We start from the raw sequence: 18,498 nt of genomic DNA, 5'->3' as shown, positions 1-18,498 counted from the left end.
AAAAAGTTGGTTTAGGGTTTAGTTACCCTTTAATTAGGCTAGTTTGTCAGGGTATATATATACCCTCTCGAGTCATTTGTCAAGTCCTTGTTAGGCTGTAATATTTGGTGAGCCTGGTTTTTGTTTGTTTTTTTGCCTTTGAAAATAAATATATATTTTGATCTCCCATTGAAATCACTGGTGGCACTTTACACAAATAAGGTACACTTTGGTATCCTGTGACTTTGTAATGGGGTACAAATCCCATGCTTTTTGGTGAGAACTATTTTATATATTAGGTCAAATATTTACAAAAATCAACCTAACATGAAAAGTAGCTAGTTTTTAACAATCAACTAACAACTAAAACTTTTTAACAGTGTCTTTTATCAGTTTGTCAACATATTGTCACGGTCTGGATTGGAGGAAAGGAGCAAGGACTCAAGTGCACGAAAAATGGGTATTTATTAAGTAATAATAAAAATAAACAAAATACAAACAAAAACTACCCCGTGGGGGAAACAAGACAGGCATCAAGGAATTCCAACTGGACTGTTGCAGGAACGAGAAACACGAGGGAACATAGACAACGAACCAGCACAGGACTGCAAACACAGGGAGACTAAATAGGGAAGCGAACAAAAGAGGGTGACGAGGGAAGGCAGGTGGGGCAAATTAATCAATCAGGTAACAAGATGGGAGGGGCTAGACAATCGACAGGAGAGCACATGACACAAGGAAACACCTGACAAACCATGTGCTCACAACAAACAGGACTATAACATAAGCACATGACAAATTTGAGCTACATGGATACTGAATTATCCATTTTGGATGAAAAGTTGGACCCTTGCTACAGCATGATGGAAAAACAAATCAATTTTCTTAATTTGTTTTAATTTACATGTTATCTTTGCAGTTTTTGTTTATTGAATGTTTATCACCAAAAAAAAAATTAAAATGGAGATTTAAAATGGCCTCCAGACTAACTTTTGAGAACAGTAGCACTGGTGCCACTAATCCTACTTTCAGACTGTCAGTCCAAATCTGATTTTTGTGCATATCCGATCAGATTTAGCAAGTGTGAACTGCAAAAAAAAATCACATGAAATGCGATTTTTACAAATCTGTTTTGAGCCAAAACCATATGTGGTTGAAATCCTATTCAAATTGCAGTTCTGGAAATCCGTTTTAGTCTGACTGCTCTGATTGGATTTCGCATGGTTTATGTGACTTTCTCGCGCCACGTAAAACGTAAACGTCAGATGTTGTTATAGGAAAGATGCTGAAAGTCGCTGCAGAAATAAGGTTGTGTTTTTGCAAAGGTGCTGGACAAGCAGAAAATGACAATATGACAATATAAGAGAGACATGTTTTGAAACTGGTGGAGATGACAGTACAGAATAAAGCCAAGCATACCAGCCTCCTATGTTTTCTGCTGCTGCCCCAAAAGACGCAGTAGTCCAGCGCGCCGGCTACACGTTTTCGTGGTAAATAATAAGAAAACGTGTTTTGCAAACCCCTTCATGTTGCGGTTGTTGTTTTTGGCGTATACCAACCAATGCCACGTTATTGCCATAAAAACCAATGCAGATATTCCTTAAAACAAAAGAGCGGCAAGGCCACACAAATCGATTCTGAACAGTTGCGATATCCAATGTGGACGCCATTAATTTTATATCAGATTCCAATCGGATACACAAATAAGCGGATTTGGACTGACAATGTGAACGTAGCCTCAGTTTTACAAATGGTTGCATTTGGGGGGATTTTTAATCATAAATTTAATTTCATTATAAAATGACTGACTTCCTACTTACCTAAGTCAATAAGTGCTCCTCTGCTGCCTTCTACTGGTTATAATGGTAATTTCATGTTTTGTTTTGTTTTAATCTTCCTACATCTTTAAACTTTTAGGTTTACAAATCATCACATTTGAAATAAGATTAGGTAACACTTTATATTACAGTGTCCTTGTTATATGTGTTACATGTACTTACCATAGTAATAACAGTAAGTTATGCATAATTACATGCAACTAACCCTCAACCAAGTCCTAATCCTACCCTAACCCTATAGTAGGTATATGTAGTTGCTTTATACTCTGTACTCAGTACTTAAATATATAATTACTCTGTAACAATGTCACCTTAAAATAAAGTGTAACCTAAGATTAAAATTGGATAGTATTTATAGCTTTGAAGTGCTGGAAAATGTGTGAAGCTCTTAAAAGCCCTTGAAAAGTGCTTGAATTTCACTCTCAAAAGGTTGTACGAATCCTGAGATGAATAATGTATAAAAAAATCATTCAACTATTTCGCCACAATACCATGGTTACAGTTAGCGTTGCTACATTAAATCCATGGTGAATGTTGGTGATTTGTGGACTTAAAGACTTCTATAGCTTGTTTGTTCATGGCACAGTATTTCTCCTGGTTCCCAGATCAGCGCAGTTTGATCTGATATGGTTTATAACAGAGAATTTGAATGCTTCTCACTATATCTTGCAGCGATGTTATTAATACTGCGGCAAATTCAAATGCTTTCTCATTGGATCTCCAAGTGCTGTGTTGTAACGGTGTCATTGAGAGTAAAACACTTCTGAGCTTGCGCTGCTGTCAAGTCACCTTTATTTATATAATGCTTTTTACAATACAGATTGTTTCAAAGCAGCTGTGGCAGCTGTACAGTGAAAACAGCTGTACGGCTGGTTTTTTTTTTTTTTTCAGCTGTACAGCAGCTCTAGAAGTAAATAGTGTATTTGTCCAGCTAAAGTAAGTTCAGTGTTGATTAATTTTGGTTGTAAAAATCATTATTTATTAATTTAGTTATTTTTTCTATACAGCAGCTCTGGAGAAAACAGTGATGTCATCGTCCAGCTCAGTTCAGTTCTCATACAATGGATTCAATGCAGTCAGATGAATAATACTGTTAAATATTAAGCTGTCCATTATTACCGCAAGCTGATAATAGACTCTCAAATGCGGGGCCCGTTGCGGTTGCACCTGCTGCACCGCCCTAAGGACGGCTCTGCTTATAAAGCACATATGAATGCCTTATTCTGCATGACCATATTCTACATCTCTTAATCCTAAACATAACCACTTCAACAACTACCTTACTAACTATTAATAGTTTTTTGAGTCAAAAGTCATAGTTAATACTAGTGAATGTGTTCCCCAAACTAAAGTGTGCGAATGCTTAAAGACCTGTGTCTTAATCTAATTGTGAAGCAGGAAGATTAAGACGTAATAGTGAAGCAGGAAGATTCAGACGGTTAGACTGTGCAGTCGGAGATTGTTTGAAATGTTCTCATTCATAGATCTCTCATATATATATCTGAGGGATATATTAATGAGAACGTTTCAAACCAAATTTTTTTTGTCTTTTTTTGTCTATGGTCTCTACCAATAATTGCATTTTTCATGTTCCCTCGCTCAGTTGGCACCTCTTGTTTTGCTCCTACCTCTCCTTTTATTTTTCTGTCATGGGGGCTGACGAGAAATATGGCCGTCCTGTGTTATTTTCAGAGACACTCAAGTTCACACCCAGCAACAAAGCATCAGTCATCATCTTCGGACAGAGAGAGAGGCTGGTGTAAAAAAGAAAAGCATGTTTGCTGTGCTGGGCTGATTCGCCCATCTGGCTGTAGAGACAGCACATGTGACGGAGATAAAAAAAAAAAAAAATCCACCCCTGGGGACACATTCACAATGCATGTGTTTGTAGGAATGGCATATTCGGAGCGGTTTTGCTTTGTGTTGTACCGTGACACGTGTGGGCTAGACATCATATCCTCGATCATCACTTAATATATGCACAGTTTATGCGTGCGATTCAGAAAAACACTTAGCTTTTGCATCGCAGAGCTAATGTTAGCGTAGGATGATTCATCATGTTAATGAAAAAGAATATCGATTAGCCGAGGTTTGTCTGCAGCGCTCTGGATGGGGTCGCTAGGTTTATGTGATCCACTCATGCTTTGAGTATTTAAAGAGACTGCTGTGTTTACTGACTTGAAAACCGTGCCCCAGAGGTACACGCATCAGCTGCAGTTTGTTTGTACCAGTGGGCAGCGTGCTACTCCATTCCACCCTGTTAGCATTCAAGTACTTTTTTTTTTCTCCCTCTCTCTCCCTCCATCCCAGGTGGTCTACACCAATAATGAGTTCAGACTGGAGCTCTCCCGCCTGGCTGAATTGCGTGACCCCAAGGTCAACCTCCACGGCGACCTGACCTTCCGCTGCGAGGATGTCGCCGCATTAGACCCTGTCAGTTTCGACGTGCCGACCTCTTACGTAACCCTTCCACGCTGGAACACCAAGAAAACCGGCTCCGTGTCCTTTGACTTCCGAAGCACCGAGCCCAACGGCCTCTTGCTGTTCAGCCACGGGCAGCCACAAGGTTCCAAAGATCGTTCGCCGAAGGTGGACTTCTTCGCAATGGAGCTGCTAGACGGATTCCTCTACCTGCTCATGGACATGGGCTCCGGGAGCATCAAGATGAAAGTCGGGAACAAAAAGGTCAATGACGGGGAATGGTGCCACGTGGATTTCCAGAGAGAGGGCAGGAAAGGTTGGGATACTGCAAGATCAGCACACACATTATTCTCCTGTTTAAAACGGTGTTGTTAACCTGCTCCCTTTGACCAAAGCACTTTTTCATTCTGCCAGCCGAGGGTCCATCTGATATGCATACTTCACAAACTGCTAAATCACTGTACTCCATTTCTTCCACCTCTCATTACACCTCATTACTGTAAGAGCTCAACTCTTCACAGTTTTAAAGCAGCAGGGCCGGCGTGGGATTTTGCAAATCCCGGGGGAAGAGGTTGAAGACCTTTCCACTTGCTGAGCTCAGGAAAAAAAAGGAATAACCATGGATTGCTAATGCTAAATTAATGAAACTTCACTTAACAAAAAGAAAAAAAGAAAACTTTTGTGGCAGCCATTGTACAGCAGCTACACTGATTTCACGAGTTACCATAATGAAAGTCTTTAGGGATCAGTAGTAGCGGCATTAATTCAATTAGTTTTAGTTAATTATTAACTAGGGTTGTCAATTTAACAGTGTATTAACTGCTACTCCAAGTAACCAGGGTTATGCAGTTCATGAGTGTAAATCTGAACACCACACCCCACAGGAAGATGAATTTAATGATTTATAATACAAATCAAATTCTTTCTATCTATAATCCAAATCAAATTCTATCTATCTATCTATCTATCTATCTATCTATCTATCTATCTATCTATCTATCTATCTATCTATCTATCTATCTATCTATCTATCTATCTATCTATCTATCTATCTATCTATCTATCTATCTTTTTTGTTGTTCTATCCATTTATTGTTCCGTTTAATATATCCTGTCTATTCTGTTTCACCTTCTGTTTGTCCTTCTCTGTCACTTTATCTGCCATTCTATTGATCGGTCTAACTATTTATTGTTCTGTTTGTCGTTATATCTGTTGTTCTATTTACAGTATATCTGGTTCTGTCTGTCGTCCGATTTATGATTCTTCTGAATTGTACTGGAAAGGCACTGTAAATTCAATTCTAAATTATGCACAACCTTGCAGGCAACATTCAGCAAATGATTTTGTGACAGTTAGTCTTATTATTAAAAATAGGACTAAAATGGCTCTAAACATTGATGTGTATAGGTTCACAAGCAGATGAGCACTGATCTTTATTAAATCTTCATTTCCGGTCTCCTAGGCTCCATCTCCGTTAACGGCCGTAGCATGCCCTTCTCCACCAACGAAGGCAGTGAGATCCTCGATCTCGATGGCGATCGATCTCGATGGCGAAATGTATCTGGGGGGTCTGCCGGAGGACAGCGGCGGTCTTCCTCTCCCGCCAGAGGTGTGGACCGCCCGCCTCAGGCTAGGCTTTGTGGGCTGCGTGCGAGACCTCTTCGTAGACGGACGCAGCAAAGACCTGCGGCGATTGGCAGAGCTTCAGAGCGTTCCGGGTGTCAGCAGCTTCTGTACGAGGGAGACGCATCGGAGGTGCAGCTCGGAGCCCTGTGCCCACGGAGGCCGCTGCCGCGAGGGCTGGAACCGCCATGTCTGCGACTGCACTGGAACTGGATATCTGGGTGCCAACTGTGAGATGGGTGAGGAAAGTAGGGCTTAAAGCAGTAGGGAAGGAGGATTAAACATTGGATTACTTCTCACCGATGAGAGCATTCTCATAAAGAAGTGCAAGGCTTCAGTGCTTCACTCATATATTTTATATTGAGATATAGCTGCACTTCAGCTCTATTCATCAGATCCCACCTGCCTAGACCTTTGTTTGCTGTTGCGGTGTCATTTCTAACTCTCTCCTGCCCTCTGCTGTCTGTCATAAGAATTACAATGTGACCACCTAATGTCCACCACAGACATGTTACTTGTGACTCAGCAAAGGTGCACATACACTTGAAACAATATTTTAGTAGTTATGAGTAGCAAATAATGTAATTGTTATACTAATAAAAGGAAATTATTAGCATGTAGCATTGTTAGCTAGTGACGGACCAAATGGCCAAGTGAATTAACAGAGTGATATTATTATGGCTTTATTTTATTACTTGTGTAACTCTATGGCCTGGTTTCACAGACAGGGCTTAGATTAAGCTGAAACCGTGGGTATTAAACACATAATAATGATACAAATACTACTACTACTACTAATAATAATAATATATATATATATAATGATACAAATACTACTACTACTACTAATAATAATAATATATATATATAAAGTAAAATATATACTTTTTTTATAAATCTTTACTAATTTATTATAATTTAAATACAATATGACCAATTAAAATGTTACATTTTTATTTTAATGGAGTAGGTGTGTAACGAACTGAACTCGATACTATTATAATATTATTGTGATACTCCAAGACATAAGGTAAAAGGTTAACAAGAATGTACTGTTGATTAAAATGCTGAATTTGATATTACATTGTGGGTGTAAATGAATAGGCTTGAACTTGGTACTGATAACCCAATGCACAGGACAATGGTGACACCAGAACAAAAATATTCATGATTCTGAAGCTGAAAATACAGAATTATTTTAGACAAATGCTTGCACTCTGTCACTGATTAGATATGTTAAAAGTAAAAAAGTTAATTATAAGACATTTGGCATTATCAGGACACATAAATATTCTTCTTTTGCATTATTATACATTATATTCAACATTATATAGTAGTTTAATGTAGTACTGACACTAAAACTCTGAAAATTTGAACCTTTTCTCACAGTAATTTTTATTTTGGGTGAGCTATCCACAATACATCATCACTATCCACGATACATGTTGCATTTTTGTATTACGATATATTGTGACACGGTTTATTGTCACACCCCTATTATGGAGTTGCATTTGTAGTTTTAATAATGATAATAATAAAATGATAACTTAAATATAGATTAATGTAAAAAAACGTAGTTTTTATATTTAAAACTACTGTATATAAAATGCGTATAAAAAAAAAATAATAATGTGGCTATATGTAACAAATGTGAACTTTTGTCCCAACTGGGTCGGCAGAAAAGATCCTTATTTTTGAGACCTGTGTTTTCTGATTTACTCTCTTTTTTCCTCCTCTCTCAGAGTCCGCAGTGCTGAGTTATGACGGCAGCATGTTTTTGAAGATCCTGATGCCCCACGCCGTTCACACTGAGGCTGAGGACGTGTCTCTGCGCTTCATGTCACAGAGGGCTTACGGTCTGCTCATGGCCACCACCTCCAAAGAGTCCGCCGACACCCTGCGCCTGGAGTTGGACGGGGGAAGGGTTAGACTCACCGTCAACCTAGGTAACCTTTCACCGCTGACCTCTGAATGCGAGGCACTCGTAGAACAAGTCTGGACTCGCTCCCAGAATGCATTTCACCCTCATTCCTTCATCTTTATCTCTCTCTCTCTCTCTCTCTCTCTCTCTCTCTCTCTCTCTCTCTCTCTCTCTCTCTCTCATCCTCTCTCGCCTTTGCAGCCTTCAATGGCTATCTTTTCTGCAGCTTTCAGAGCAGACAGCCAGAGAGACCAACCCATGTAGTTTTTTCTTTAGAAGGCACATTGAGACATACTAGGGGAGACAGAGGGGCAATTATATCATTTTCAATTTCCCTACATTTTTCTAACTGCCATCTTTGGGTACAAGAAACACGTGATCATAATATTGAAATATGTATAAAAAATACAATTAACTTTAATATTAAACGCCTTTGTATCAAAGAAGAGTACATCTCAAAGCAATAATATGATTACTTTAATACTTATTATCATTATTTAATTTCTTGCACCTTTATATGATAATTATATTAGTTGCCAGGAATAATATGCATTTAAATGAATCCCATTAATAACTCCATTAATAATAAAAAAAGTGATTTATTTTTATATAGTTTATTTTTATTTTTAATATAAAAATAGTGTGATAACCTGATTAGACAATAATTCTCTAATCGATAGTCTTGAACTAGATACTTAAAGATTGTTAAAGATTCAGACTTTTAATTCAGTCGTAGTTTTTATTTTAGTGTAGTTTTTATGTTATACTGTATCTAGAATAATATTTGTCCATTAACCTCACAGCCATAATGAAATATTGCATTATTGCATATAAATATTGTATATTGTATGTATGTGTATATGTAAGGAAATTCTTGTACTTTAAAATCAAAATATGAAAAGTAATACAATCACACTTCCTTTTTTCAAGCAGAAAGAGAACTTTACCGATCACACGTTTGGAAAAAGTCTTAGGAGTCTAGCTTGATTGTGATGGAAGAAATGTAATTGCCCCCTGATCTCCCCCACCATAAGAACCATATTGTAATTCTTCTAAAGTCTCTCACTGTCCTCTCAGCTCAGGCTCAGACTGGAACTGTCTGTAATCTTCTGTACAAACAGACACAGTCCACTGGAGAGTCGAGTCTGAGCTAGTGTTTCTGTCTTAGAGCAGTGTGACAGTGAGACAGGTCCCTGGCTGTCTGTGGTCACTCTTCTGTAGCGGTTGACAGCTTGAGAGTTCGCCACAGCCAAGAGTGCTCGCACTATTCAATAGGAGCAATTATTCTGTTATTATCTGCCTTTAGTCATATAATCATCCGACTCAATGTTTGCAAGTTTTTTCTTTTTCTTTTATTTTTCTTTTTTTTTTATGGAGAATTGGACATTTGGCCTGCAAAGATTATTCGTAAATACTTTATTTTAACAATACCACTTAATATAACAAACTTCAAATTATATTATCAGAGATTGTTCTATAAAACAAATCTTTAAAGAGATAAAGTCTAGGTGGGTTCACAATGATTTTAGTGCTGCTGTAAAATTTATATGAATATTGTGATGATTTTAAAGTTTTCTAATGAATCTGCCATTCAAATAATTTTGCTTCATTTCTTGGTTCTTTACTTAATTTAAACTTCAGATGCAAAAATGGCATTAGATTTGCTAAATTAGATTGATTTCTGTGAATATATTCAATATGGCCATGATTCATCAAATCAAATGATCAGATTTAGCAATTTGAGCAATTGAGTCGTCATTCAGAAATGTATTAAGATATTTGATTTGAAAGTGTATGTAGGTAATACTGCATTCAAAAGTATGTGGTATTTTTTTTTCTTTTCTTTTTTTGAAATAAATAAATTAGTACTTTTGTTCAGCTGAGATGCATTTAATTGATCAAATGGGATAGTAAAGTCATTTATAATGCCACAAAAGATTTCTATTTTAGATTAATGTTGTTTCTTTTTTTTTTCAAAGTATCCTAAAATATTTATCACAGTTTTCACTAAAATATTAATCAGCTCAACTGTATTCAATATTAAATAAGAATAAATGTTTTTTGACCACCAAATCAACGTATTAGTAGAACTTCTAAATGATCGTGTGACACTAAAGACCGGAAATTCAGCTTTGCCATCACATGAATACATAACATTTTAAAATATATTACAATAGAAAAAAACGCTATTTTAAATTTTTAATATTTCACATTATTACTGATTTTTTTTTTTTTTTTTATAAAATATATTTTTTTTTTTGTCTTGGTGGGCTTAACATACAAAAAATTAAATAAACATACAAAAAAAAAACCCTTCCCAACCCCACACTTTTGACCAGTAGTGTAACATATATATTGGTTCATGAAATTGAAAATTAATATAATTTTTGTTCATTTATTGAATCCTTTTGGTTAGATTTTTAGCAAGCTTTTACCATATGTACAATATTCAGCTATTTTTCCATCCTAGTATAAAAAGTATAAAAAACAGCCTATTCAGAGCAAGCATATTGAGACGTATATCAAAAGGCTGAAAAATATTGCACTGTACATTGTTTAGCTCATAGATGACCTGTTTTTTACACAGAGCATGAGCTCTTGGCTGATGGTGCAGACTGCCCTTGCCTACAGTCATACTGGCACCACCCACATACAGGAAGGAGACAAAGCACAGGCTAAATACAATGTTTTGTGTGTGTATACAGTAAACTGTATATAAATTGCCAGGTGATTCTCAGATGTGCTGTCTCTCGTCCTGTTTGTGGGGTGTGGGCCCTTGTAGAGAGGGCCATTCTGACTCTCACCTTGTCCCCGGATGGTTGACTCTGTGCAAAAATTGTTTATTTGTCTGCAGATTGAACCTTGAAGGATGTGGTTTTGAATTTTAGTTCTTTTTCCTTTAAATCTCACCATCTCACTCTCTTTCCCACCAGATTGTATCGGGATAGACTGTAACCTTAGTAAGTGATTCTTTTATCTGCAATGCTATTTTTGTCTCTTTCTCTCTCTCTCTCATGCTCAGCCCCAATTCATCCAAAGTTTCTTCTCCTCCCTCGTAATCCTGTCTTCCTGCACCGTTAACAGATTTTCTTTTGAACATGTTCCCAGTTGGCATCCCTCTCTCTTTCTCTCACTCTTTCCCCAACACCCCCCTCTCTCTTGCGTTCCCTCAATCTCAATCTCTTTTGTTACGCAAAATTTGCCGATTTGCTGCGGTGTTTGAAATTAAGCACAACCGTTTCCATTTCAACACCATATGTTTCTCACTGCTCCAGTCTGTTTCATGTCCCTGTGGGACTCTTTTACATAAGGAAAATACGATAATAAACCATTTAATAAAAGAAGAAATCTTCATTTGCCAAATCAGGCGTGAGGTTGAACATTGCCTGTATTTGAGCACTGTTACATCCATGTGTTGGGAAACGGTGCAATCCTCAGTATTTAGCAGTGCAGTGATTCTGAAGGTAAGTAGTGTGAATGTTATGTATGAGACCAAAGGACTATGTGTATGTGTATGTGTATGTGTATGTGTATGTGTATGTGTATGTGTATGTGTATGTGTATGTGTATGTGTATGTGTATGTGTATGTGTATGTGTATGTGTATGTGAATGTGTGTTTAGCTTGATTGGAAACAAATTTGTCTGCTGAAGTTAGCTAAATCTGACAAAAACTTTTAGGGATGTCCTCATTTTGAAAACAATTAACTAAAATAGTTTTATATTCTAATAATTCTTTTAATTTTTAAGAGTAGAGTTAAGGTTTAGGTTTGTCAGTAGTATTGTTTATAACTATTAAACTACCCACTGGAATGCTTTACCCCTTAACTGTAACCTGCCCGTATACGGGCAACCTAAATTTACTTCACTATATTACTATTAAATCCTAATCTAGTCATGACAAACTATATATCGTTGGAAAGGTCTAAGACTCCTTAATAGATATTTGAGCACTGTTTTTTGTTACCATTTATGCAGGTACAGTAATAGATGAATTTATGACAAGAGCACACCTCAAAAAATCTACATCATAACAGGAGTTCTGACCTTTGTCACAAAAAGTCGACGCACACACTTTTAATAATTGAAACTTTGGTTTTCATGCTAAAAGTTCTTAATAAAACATTTAATCTAGTATTTGTCAATAAAAAAATACAAAATAATATTATCTTCTAAAAAGTATAATATATATATTATCTTCTAAAATATAATATTATCTTTTTTTAGCGCCTTTTTTATTACATTACATATTTTAGTAGTTATCATAAATTAGGTATCATTTGAAAGCTTACAATCTCAGAATTCATCCTGTGAAAACTGTTTTGAAATTGGACATTGTGTTACCATAGAAACGGTACTCTAAATTATTTTATCAGGCTCCTCCCCTTTTGGGTAATATTATGTTTCATAATTTATGATCAAAATATTTTCTAATCTTGACAAAACACATATTGTCAGAAAGGTCTGAGTCTCAAGGTTCCATATTTTGTGACAGAAGTGATATTTGGACAGAAATTTATTAATTTGTTATGGTAGAATGCATACAGTTAAATTCAATGGAATTCAATGACACCCGGTGGCTATTTTTGGTAATACGCCTAAACAAAATCTCATGGGAACCTTCAATTTTTGTGATATCAACTTCAAATTTGGAACACAACTTGGTTAGATATATGGCTTTGATTTTATACTAATTTTTGTAAAACATATTTTGTAAAATATATATTTTATATAAAATAAAAATATTTAAAAAAAATATTTGATTTAATGTAAATTTAAACTTCCATAACTTTTTCATACTTTAATTTTTTGAAGTGCTTTTACTTCAGCAATAATCTGCTATTTTTTCCCTTTAAAACAAGACCAAACTTAGGTCTATACTCCAAAGCATTCTTGAATTACAACCATTTAAGCTTGAATAGTGCATCTTAATGTCCATTCTCAAAAAGGGGGGTGACAGTTAAGGGGGGTTTGATTTTGTTTGAAATTGAGGGTACTATACGGTTATCCGGACCACACCTGACCATACGTGACCACAACCGCTCTTGGTTGTTCGTAACCCCAGTGACGGGTAGGTTTAGGGGCGGGGTTGGGGTAGGTCATCACATGTGGTCCGGATAACCGTATAATACCAAATTGAGTGGATCTATCTATCATGTATATTGTTTCATTTCGGTTTAGTGATTCTACTTGCAGATTAGCTCATGGTTTCCTAAGAAAAAAATAAAAATCTAAATTTACGCTACCATTCAAAGTTTGGTGTTGGACATTTTTTTAAATATTTTTGAAAGAAGTGTCTTATGTTTATCTACTGTAGGATGCATTTATTTAAAAAAAAATACAGTAAAAAATAACATTGAAATACATTACTACAATGTATGTAACTTTTTGATTTATTTTCAAATGTAATTTATTCCTGTGATGCAAAGCTGAATTTTCAGCATCATTACTCCAGTCTTCAGTGTCACATGATCCTTTAGAAATCATTCTGATCTGCAAATTTGATGCACATTTATTTTTATTATTATTATCAATGTTGAAAACAGTTGTGCTACTTAATCAGAATTAAAATATTTTGTAACATTATAAATATATTTACTGTCACTTTTGATCATCCTTGAGTGCATCCTTGCTGAATAAACTTTAAAATTAGTTTCTTTAAAAAAAAGTCTTACTGACCCCAAATTTTAAATGGTTGTGTGTGTATATATTTGGTAAATAGCTGGGTAAGATAATGCAGTAGTATAATGTCAGCTAATTGTGGTACAGTAGTATGTCCTCATTTAAATAACTGAGTAAAAATGTGTGTTATTGGATGCGTTTGTGTTCGGATTCATGATTGTGAAAAAAATAAAAATACACGGCTACAGTATGTGACTTCATCCTCTTTTTCCTTTGTTTGAGGATTAAAGCTTTTTCCATTTGCTTAAGAAATTCTAGACTACGAAATTTCATGCCACATACAGTATTTTCATGTAAATTATGCCTCTAATTGTGAGATTTGTCTCTCTAGTACTTCATTAGTCATGAGGTAGTAGGTGTTTGTGCTTCAGGACACGGTTCCCAAAAAAGCATGAAAATCTTTTGCACAGTGAAAATTTTTAAGTTCACCATTCAAATGTGTCATCAAAAATCATTCATTCAACTGTGATAATGACTCAACAAATATGGATTTGTGGAATGCTTTTCATAAATGTTATAATAATTCCAATGAAAAACAGATGTATCAGAGCATGATGCGTCATGTGCTCATTTAAATGAACTGTAGAGGCATTATGCACGACATTTAAGCAGGCCCACACAGAATCTGCACCCACTGTTCATAAAGATCTACACATTCAGAAATATTTGGATACTTAGGTTATGTTTTTAGGTATCAATTACACAATATTCAACAGAATTTTACAGATTTCCCCAAGTTAAGCTTATTTGACAGCATTTGTTGTGGTATAATGATGACTTCCTCAAACTATTTTCTGATTGTCCCTTCTTTTCTTTGAAAAAGCAAAAATCGGAGTTATTCACTGGAGCGTTTACGCTGGACGTGAATGGAGAACATTTTTAAACATTAAAATACAGAAATTCGACGAGGAAGAAGACGAAATAAACTTGCGTTCTAAACTACTTAGAACACTATCTAAGGCTGCATCGAAAGGTAACTTCGCATCTGATGCCATGTTGGATCCATAGATATAAACAAACTGCTTCGGTGTGGCGCATTGACGTCGTCATCGTCTTGCTGCTCCCTCCCCGTTCTGTGATTGGTTCCCTTTTTGAGGGGAAAATCTGGTCCATGGTGTCCAGGCTGCCTAGCAGCGTGAATAAAATCGCACTGCGCGCAAGGCAGCATGGGGCAACCCAGGCTAGTTGATAGCCACAAGATGTAAACAATGAGTTAACATGATTTTAATGTGAAAAAGTCCCTTTCTATATAAATATGTATGCATATTTTTTTAAACCATCAAGCAATCATAAAATAACGAGAATGTTACAGCTCAAATAAATGCTTTTATAATATAATAAGCTTCACGTTTCTGCTTATAAATCCTCCCAACAATGGCCCTTTGTAAGTGCCTCAACTATGAAAATAAAGTGCAAACAACACATTTAAATTATATATTATATGTATTGTAAGATTTGGCTGTTACTGTATTCTAGCACTGCTGAAGTGCTGTATTGACCATCCAGGACTGGAACTTTCCTGTTCTAATTAACATATCATGAATTCATTCTCAGTTTCCACCACAAGGTGGCAACAAACACCATATATTACAGCATCAGATTTAGTTTCAAGCAAGTGCTTTTTGAAGGACTGCATCTACAAATCATCCCTTTTTAGGGAAGGTAACATCCTTATCAAAAATGTTACAAACTATGTTAAACGCATTTGATGACACATATTACGTTTTATGGCACTCCTGCTATTTAGGAGCCGATAAGCGATTTATCGCGCATAATTCTCACGGGATGATGAATCTCTGCTTGGTCATATGTGGATAAGTACATTCATAATCAGGCGAGCATGACCATTTGATATGTTAACCTGTGAAAGTGTTTCACAGTCCCCTCTACACTTTCAATATTAACTTGATGGGTATGTCAAACATATTTAGACTGATGGAAGTTTTAATGACAGTAAAATGTTAATTGACTTTTAAATAGACAGAAATGCTGGTAGTTAAAGTAAATTATACCCAATTAGGGCCCTCTGCCATCTGTTAGAAGTCTCTCTTTTTTTTTCCTCCTCACCATGATGTGCATTTTAAACAGTTTAGCACGTCATGAATACGAAGCAGATTCAGATGACGTTACCATGCAAAAATCCCACATTAATGTTAAGTTAACATTAGGTTTTGATGGATAATTGACTCTTTCCAACACCTGAAGCTATTCATCAAAGTTTGATATGAAGATCTGCATTGTATCCAACATTTCTTGATATCTAGCACTGTTCTAACGCGTATTTGCATACAGTCACAGGTTGTATTTGCGCTCGAATCCTTTATGCTGTCGCAGTTTCATCCGTAACGCTGAGCAACACAAGGCCGAGCCGAATCGACGCGTGCGCTCTTAGATTTAAAAGCAGGGATGGGCAACGATTTAAATTTAATTAACAAGCTGCCAGAAGGTGTAGAAAGACAACTCCCCCTCGCTCTGCCTCCTGCTCGCTTATTCTGGGTTTTTTTTTTTTCAGAGCTGGAAGAGCTAATTAGAGGGTGATATGACATCGACACATTCCGATGCAAATAGTGTCACACGTACCTTGTCATTAGGAGTTTTACTCGCAGGTACGGACAGTACTGCATCTATAGTGCGCCTTTGAGCTCCAAACAGATTGCCTACCAGATTAAAACAGATGTTTTGCTTAAACGAAGTCATCCGTGGAAGATTGATCAGATTCTGAGTGCTACAACACCCCTGCAAATAGGCTGACGTTGTTCCTCGGAGGGTCTGTTGACTCCAACAGAGCCAATTAGAGTAGCCAGCAGTGCAGTCTAAGGGGCTTTGAAGCGCCATAAAGACTGAGGCAGCTGCATCGGCCTGACCCATTTTTCCACGCACACCCCAGGCACCTCTGAGCCCACGCCAACCCGGACCGCAGTGGCCTGGCAGCAGGCGCGGCTCAAAACCGCTACTTTAGCATATTATCTGCAAACTTTCACTGCTGCCGATTGGTTTCGTGTCGGTGGTTGGACTCTTGAGGGTCTGAGATGGATTTGGTGTGTGTGTACTGTCACTTTAAACCTGTGTGCAGTTGTGTTTCTCGGCCATAAACTCCTGAGCCTGTTAGGATTATACACATACCCAGGGCCAATTCAATTTCATTTCATTTCAGTTTAGTATAATGCGTTTGTCTCCTGTTACACACTAATGCTCAGGCATCACCAGTCACTCTGTGTTATAATGAGCAGAACTGTTTTCAATAGTTTTTTTGAAGCAATATTTAAAGACACCGAATCAATGTGGTTTGTATATATAAGTGACAAATTTAAATGAAAAACAAAGAGCATATTTACTAAGTCAATAGCAGAGCTGAACTGGAAACTGCAGATGAAAAAATTGCTTTTAACAATCACACATAGTGTAGTTGTGAATGTTATCAGTGTTGGGTGTAACTAGTTTTAGGGATTACTCTTAATTTTTCTATAATTTAATGAGTTAAGGCCCGTTCACACCAAGGACGATAACTATAAAGATAACGATAAAGATATATTAAAGAATAACAGAGTTCACACCACAACTATAACGATAAAGATATGAGGAACGATATCGTTGGGATCACTTTCAGAACGATTTTTTTCCAGCTGTCGAACGATAAAACACTGACAGCCAATCAGAATCCATTCTAATTTAAAGGTCTCGCGCATTTAAAATGGATCTGGATCATCCGGGCACGCGCGCGTGCTTAGAATAAAAAGACCGTTATCAGTCGTTGGTGTGGACGCATATATAGTTATCTTTATCGTTATCTTTATAGTTATCGTGCTTGGTGTGAACTGTGAACGGGCCTTTACTTATTTTGTAATTACATTAAATACTGTACAGACTATAGAACAGTTCTATATAAATCAATAGTGGATTTAATCTCTAAATTTAACGTTGATGTTAAAATGTTTTAATGTAACCTTTTCCCTTTAAATACTTAGCTCATTTTAAATTACGCTGGTAAAGAAGTAATTAGTAGCTAGTAGTTAATTACTTTTTAGAGTAACTTACCCAACACTGGATGTAATGTAAATGGATTATGAAATGTTTTCTCCAAAACTCGTTGGCCACAATTATTGGCATCCCTAGAAATTCTAACGAGTAAAATATCTCTGAAGTATTTCCCTATTCATATTTACAATTTTTATCTCAGCAGGGTGACTAAGAAAATAAAATTGTCCAGCCATGACTTCCTGTTAAATAAAATATGAGGTAACACAAAACCAAATTCCCTTAATTATCCATCATAATGAGTAAAACCAAAGAATATAGTTCTGATGTGCAGAAAAAGCTTCGCAAAATAGAAAGTGACTGTAAGAAAATAGCTAAAGCATTGAAAATTCCCATTTCCACCATCAGGGCAATAATTAAGTTGAATCAACTAAAGATCTGCCTGGAAGAGGACGTGTGTCTATATTGTCTTAAAGCATGGTGAGGAAGAGAGTTTGAGTGGCCAAAGACCCTCCAAGGATCACAGCTGGAGAATTGCAGAAAATAGTTGAGTCTTGGGGTCAAAAAGCCAAAATAAATAAATCAATAAATCAAACGGCACCTACACCGCCACAATTTATATGAGAGTTTCAAGAAAAAATCCTCTGCTCTCATCTAAAAACAATCTCCAGCATATTCAGTTGTCAGACACGACTGGAACTTTAAACAGGACAGGTTCTATGCTCAGATGAAACACACACACAAAAAGAGCTTTTTGGCAGCAAAACCACCATATGGATTTGATGCAAACAAGGATAAAAAGTACCCTATGTGTACGATTTAAATATACTACTGGAACTTTAATGTTGTGGGCCTGTTTTTTTTTTTCTGCTGGAGGTCCTGAACATTGTGTTCTCATACGTAGCATAGCATCATGGATTCTATCAAATACCAACAGATAAAAAATCTAAAACCTGACAGCCTCTGCTAGAAATCTTATAATGGGTTGGATCTTCTATCAGGACAACGATCCAAAACAAACATCAAAATCAACACAGAAATGTGTCACTGAGCACAAAAT

General features: G+C 36.5%; 1 protein-coding gene across 1 annotated transcript in view; it reads left to right on the top strand.

Moving 5' to 3' along the window:
- Positions 1 to 18,498, top strand: part of nrxn2a (neurexin 2a) — a gene marked incomplete at its 5' end in the record, with an annotated part of 371,676 nt that overhangs the window by 135,542 nt on the left and 217,636 nt on the right. The window contains 5 exon segments of the mRNA XM_081391515.1: positions 4,128 to 4,554; positions 5,702 to 5,778; positions 5,780 to 6,101; positions 7,605 to 7,808; positions 10,717 to 10,743. Of these exon segments, the coding sequence (XP_081247641.1) occupies positions 4,128 to 4,554; positions 5,702 to 5,778; positions 5,780 to 6,101; positions 7,605 to 7,808; positions 10,717 to 10,743 (1,057 nt within the window).

The sequence above is a fragment of the Scardinius erythrophthalmus genome (assembly GCF_964197995.2).
Source record: "Scardinius erythrophthalmus genome assembly, chromosome: 17".
Lineage (NCBI taxonomy): Eukaryota > Metazoa > Chordata > Actinopteri > Cypriniformes > Leuciscidae > Scardinius > Scardinius erythrophthalmus.
This window is presented reverse-complemented; position numbering and strand designations above follow the sequence as displayed.